This window comes from Phaseolus vulgaris, chromosome 3, assembly GCF_000499845.2.
Source record: "Phaseolus vulgaris cultivar G19833 chromosome 3, P. vulgaris v2.0, whole genome shotgun sequence".
NCBI lineage: Eukaryota > Viridiplantae > Streptophyta > Magnoliopsida > Fabales > Fabaceae > Phaseolus > Phaseolus vulgaris.
Window position 1 is genome coordinate 29,468,426 of NC_023757.2, and position 4,090 is coordinate 29,472,515.

The 4,090-nt window shown below is 29.5% G+C and overlaps 1 protein-coding gene across 1 annotated transcript; it reads left to right on the plus strand.

Moving 5' to 3' along the window:
* Positions 1-1,328: 1,328 nt before the first annotated feature.
* Positions 1,329-2,017, plus strand: LOC137807023 (calcium-binding protein CP1-like). The gene has a single exon (XM_068607441.1). It carries the CDS (start codon positions 1,418-1,420, stop codon positions 1,901-1,903), a length of 486 nt encoding a protein of 161 aa, XP_068463542.1. The 5' UTR covers positions 1,329-1,417; the 3' UTR covers positions 1,904-2,017.
* The last annotated feature ends 2,073 nt before the right edge of the window (positions 2,018-4,090 follow it).

Here is a 4,090-nt window from a genome sequence, read left to right on the forward strand (position 1 = left end):
TGAGCATGATACCTATAAATAAAGGAGAAAACTTGGCTAAGCTTTTCATAATTTCATGGAAATTTCCTTCGATTAGTACTCTATTTCTAGGCTGACAAGATATTTTGTTTTATTAGTTTCATTTTTTTCTTAGTCATTTTTGTTTTGTTTTACAATTCAATCGGTTTATGACATTATTAATAATTAACGTTGCACGCTAAACAAGTTAAAGTCTTGTCTTGAAGTTATAGAAGGTCAAATCTCGACAAATTGATTTTCTTACAGCATCTCTCGTTTCTTGGAAGAGTACAATTTGTTTCTACAATATATTTACAATGAGAGTTAGAAATCAATTTATTGAAGAACATAAATTTATTTAAGAATTGGACCTTTTTAAATATACTTTTTACATAGTCAAACTTAATTATTTTTTCAGAGATTTGATAAAATTCTAGTATATAGTTAAAAAGTAGGGTAAAGTATATTTTTTTAGTAATTATATTTTTATTACAAACCAATCTTTATATCACAAGGTAAAATGTACTAAAGTTTTTTATAAAAATGGAATAATTTTTGTTCTTTATTATTAAAATAAGTTTATTTTTTAAACTTTGAAAGTTATGTCAATATGAAAAAATCGTAACAACATAGAAAAATTATGTCAATATGAAAAAGATAATAACAACGTAATACGATTTCATTATAAAAATAGCCTAAAAATTCATCCCAAAATGATATGAATTTATTGTGTAATTTAAACTTATTACACATAAGTCATGACATGTTAAGCAAGATTTTCTCAAACTTTAAAAAAACACTTTTTTTTTAGTTATTAATGGAAAGTTGTTTGAATTGTGTGAGATGGGGATGAGTTGGAAAGGTTGGCAAGGAGAGGATTTGAGTTTGATTTGGAGGAAGAGAAAAGAGATCAGTGAGAAGTGAGGAGAAGCGCGTTTGGCCATGGAATAACGTCAACTTCCATGAAGACTTTATTCTTCCACACTATCACGTTAACTTGTGCTAAAAATATATTTATTTAAGAATCATATTACATGTGAATATTTGTGCAATATATAAACATAATAATGATGTATTAATTTTTTTTCAAAATCATATTCGGTGTTTTATGCAATATTCATTCTCTTATTATGTCTTTGCTGAACGAGTAGTGTCCACGAAAGTTCTAGAATTGGAATCGAAAAGAAAATGGAAAGCCCAATGACGTCAGCACATACGTAATCTAGTCAGAGCATGAGGTCCAACACCTTGCAGCCCAAGCCCCGTGATCCCAACTCCGAAATCGTGGGGCCCAAAATCTGGGAGCCTCGTCTATTTAACACAAGCATCTCCTTTCTTCTCTCTCAACAACCACAAAAAGCCAACACACACAAATTGCTTTTCCTCGAATCATCATCGTCCAAACGCGACACAACAAACCATGTGCCCTTCTGGCCGCATTCTCACCACCCACGCCGCGGCCTCCGACTTCCGCCCCGCATTCGAAGTCCTCGACGCCGACCGCGACGGCAAAATCAGCCGCGACGACCTCCGCGCCTTCTACGCCGGTGTGCATGGCGGAGTCGGCGGCGGAGATGAGTTGATCGGGGCAATGATGACGGTGGCGGACACGAACAAGGACGGGTTCGTGGAGTACGAGGAGTTTGAGCGCGTGGTGACGGGAAACGCGGAGACACTACCCGTGGGTAGTGGGGCCATGGCGGACGTGTTTAGGGTCATGGACAAGGACGGCGACGGCAAGCTCAGCCACCGCGACCTTAAGGCTTATATGTCCTGGGCGGGCTTTCCCGCAACCGACGAAGACATCAACGCCATGATACTCTTCGGTGGCGGCGACAAAAGTGGCGGCGTGACATTAGATGGTTTGCTTCGTATATTGGCGCTTGATTCTGCCTACCCTAATTAATTAATCTGTTCAATCCCTATGATTTTTATTTCTGGAAACATGTTTAGGAAATTGTGGGAACAATCGGAATACAGAATAAAAGTTATGCAAGGAGCCATCTGACATTATTTCTGAGTTCGTGTTCTTATGTTTCTAACTTTTTATAATTTTATTTGTGGTTGAGATTCCATTGCCTGGTAAACAACATTATTAATGTTATTTCATCTTTAATATATATAATTAAAGACAAGGTTTTTGTTTATTTCATTTTCATAATTCTAACTTCATTACGTATTCAATTTTTTTTTTAATTACTGAATTTGCTTTTACTCAGTAAAAGCTTATCGGTCAGTGTTGTAAGATATTACTTAATTAGTTAACTTGTACCTTATAAATAAACTCCTTTTTCTTTTTTATATCGTTGTTCATTGAAACAATAGAATAGTAGTGGGAAATCGAATGCAAGTTAATTGAAAATGGTATGTTGAACCTTCTTTACCCTCTGTGCCTTTTTTTCATTTGTCTTTTAAGAGTTTTAAGCAAAAATCAATAAATATAATTAATTTCAATATTCATTTAAAAAGTAAAGATATAATTTACTTCCTAAAAATACAACTAATGTTAATCCAAATTTTGTAAATGGTAATAGACAAAAACAAAATTCTTCCTAAATTAGGAAATGGAGATGATAATAATTGAGAATGTAATATTTTGTTTATAGTACTTTGACTTGACTTTTCTTTCTTTGCCAAAATTTAAATTGTTTCGTTAATATTTTAATAAGTTTTACAAATTGTAATAAAATGCTAAAAATATATTCTTTAAATAATTGTTCTATTTTAATTAACTCAAGGAAATAATAATGGAGCCCAATAATATTTTATAATAGAACTTTTTCTTGACTATTTTTTCTTTTCCAAATTTAAATTTATTCACTATTAATATTTTAATAAATTACTAAAAATATATTCCCTAAATACAAATTATATAATTGTTCTATTTAAAAAAAATATTTTTTGAGGAACAATTTTTTTCAAATAAATAAATAATTAAAACTAATGTAATTTATATTATAATTACTAGCGGAAACACAGGCACTGACGTGTTTGTGTATCCGTATTTTTTATTTTTGTTTCTTTAGTATTTTTTTATTTTTCATAAACAATTTCTCTTAATAAAATTAAAATGAGAAGTTAAAGAGTATACAATTAAAGAGTAGATTAATAAAATAGTGGAAAGCGGTAATTAAAAGTTACATATGACAAAGAGAATGAATGAATTTATTTATTTACATGAAAGTGAAAAGGAAAAGAGAAAAGAAAGTGAGAAGTATGATAAAAAAAGAATGTGTTATGTGTATTGGAGAGAGAAAGTGGGGAGTAGATACCTATATATGAGAGAGAAAGTGGAAAATAGGATACACGTGGGTTATGTGTAGTGGATAATCATAAAATCCCTTTCTTAAATCAATTTTAAAATTCTACCATTTTAATAAAAGAGAATATCAGATTAAATAAAAAAAGTAACTGTAACAAATTTCCACTCTCAGTGGTCCACAAAATATTACAAATATTTTTAATTTTTTATTTAATAGAGGAGAAGATCTTTAAAACAGAAAAATAACTAATCAATCTATCCACTCTCAGTTAAATAATAACAAATAAAATAAATTTTAAAGTTTTAAAATTATTTTATTAATTTTTGAAATTATAAAATGTCCAAATAACCAAAATAAATTAATACAATAAATTATTAAGTAAGGATAAAATGAAAAAAAAATTAAGAGCAGTTAAGAGGGGAATAAGAAATGACACAATAACCATAATACAATAATAAAATTAAATATTAATATAAGGATAAAATAGGAAAAAAAATTAAGAGCAGTTAAGAGGGGAATCCCCTTTATATATAGGTATAGATTTAGTGAAAATTACATTATATAATAAGACCGAAAAAAATAGTCTTAAGACCGAAAAAAAATAATCTATAAAAGTGATATAATTGAAATGATATATAAATATTTTATTATTAAAGTTGAAAAAAATATATAAATAAAAAATTAATATTTAAGTTTCATTTTAAAATAATCACCATTTTTTTTCCTGTTTTTTCTTTAAGATTCTAACTTTTTCGCTTATCAGTTTGACGATTGGAGTCTGTCATCAGACTCTTAGAAATGAATACTACAAGACTGTCCGATCAAAATCT

Bases quoted from the DNA above. Each gene is read 5' to 3' on its own strand.
- LOC137807023 (XM_068607441.1), top strand. From the start codon at position 1,418: ATGTGCCCTTCTGGCCGCATTCTCACCACCCACGCCGCGGCCTCCGAC.